Source organism: Nanorana parkeri, unplaced genomic scaffold, assembly GCF_000935625.1.
Source record: "Nanorana parkeri isolate BGI_ZX_2015 unplaced genomic scaffold, ASM93562v1 scaffold890, whole genome shotgun sequence".
NCBI lineage: Eukaryota > Metazoa > Chordata > Amphibia > Anura > Dicroglossidae > Nanorana > Nanorana parkeri.
The window spans coordinates 845139-846446 of NW_017307158.1; the positions used below are offsets into that span (position 1 = coordinate 845139).

The following is a 1308-nucleotide window of genomic DNA, read 5'->3' on the forward strand; positions in this document are numbered from 1 at the left end:
GTGTCAAAAGTGCTGCTGTCCTACTTGCAGGCTGACACTCGGCCTTATTTAACTTGGAAGTCTGCAGAGGGGGTCATGGCTCTCCCTCTAGGTTACAGGAACTGTAGCCATTGACCAGTCTTCCAGTGCATACAAATCACTGATGTGGCAAGTCTTTGCTGCTCTAGTCGGCCACTGGATTAAACAAAAGATCATGTGGTGGGCACTGCTCAGCGGATTTTTTTTTTAAAGAATTTAGAAAATTGTGTGCAGGACGATTACAAAGTTGGACTTCAAAAGCACCCTTCAGCTCCAGAGAACTTTCATACAAATATCAATAGAATGTATGTAGCGTCAAATTTGCTTTTTAGAAGGCACTTGTTGTGATAACCTGAAGTGTACTATTGCTTCGAATGGGAATAAGCCACAAGCTACCTAAAAGGTAAAATATCTAACTAGCCAGCATTGTTCATTTTAGATGCTGACAATTGGCTTTCTTTTTTCCCCTTCTCCAGTTGGTCTGCAGTTGAAGGCCCCAGCAACATCTGCCAGTGTTGTGAAACGCTCACCTGTCACACTACTAATATGTTACCACCTGCAGGAGGAAGGAGCAGATTCGGAAGACCAAGAGCATTTGGGAAAAGGGAGGCCTTGGATGGTGAGTCTCTAACCTGCAGCTGCTATATACAGTAGTGGTTTATGTGACATAGATATGGCAGGAAGCAGCCACTCATCATGCATATCTTTAGGGCCTATTTAATGGTGGTGTTCATGTCACATGGGTTCTGCATTCCTTTTTTAAAAAGCTATGGATATGCACAACCTGTTTAAAGAGCCAAATGGGCCTTGGTGAATTCTCAACCTGATGGCATAGATGCAAACGCAAAGCCTGCCAACAGACGAGTTAAAAATGGTGTTTGTAAATATAAAGGGAAAGATATTCACTGAGCATATTGGAGAGCATTGTAGCTTAATTTTGACCTGACTTTAATGTTTGATGTATGGTTGTATAGAGAATCTTGGATCCCCACTAAAGGGGGTAGATTATGACTAACTCACAGGACTTGGCTAGCAGTAGGTGACTGCTGCCTCTTTAGTAACTCAATTGGTGTCTGTGCTATGTCCTTCCATGCTGATTACCATTGATGGAAGCCTGTTGTGTCTTGTGGGGTTTTCAGCCCTTGAAGTATTGGGGTGACCAGCTTTTACACTCCTAGCTTCCTAATGTAAAGCTATGTATTTCCTCTGTCCTTGGTGAGTTTGTCAGAGCATATAGTGAGAGGCCAAATAAAAAGAGTTCACACTAATTTTTTTTTTGGGGGGGGGGGG

The 1308-nt window shown here is 42.9% G+C and overlaps 1 protein-coding gene across 1 annotated transcript in view; it reads left to right on the top strand.

Annotated features, from left to right (window-relative positions):
- Positions 1–1308, top strand: part of LOC108794728 (zona pellucida sperm-binding protein 3-like) — a 12128-nt gene that overhangs the window by 10019 nt on the left and 801 nt on the right. The window contains exon 7 of the mRNA XM_018565817.1: positions 495–637. Within this exon, the coding sequence (XP_018421319.1) occupies positions 495–637 (143 nt within the window). The remainder of the gene's footprint in view (positions 1–494; positions 638–1308) is intronic.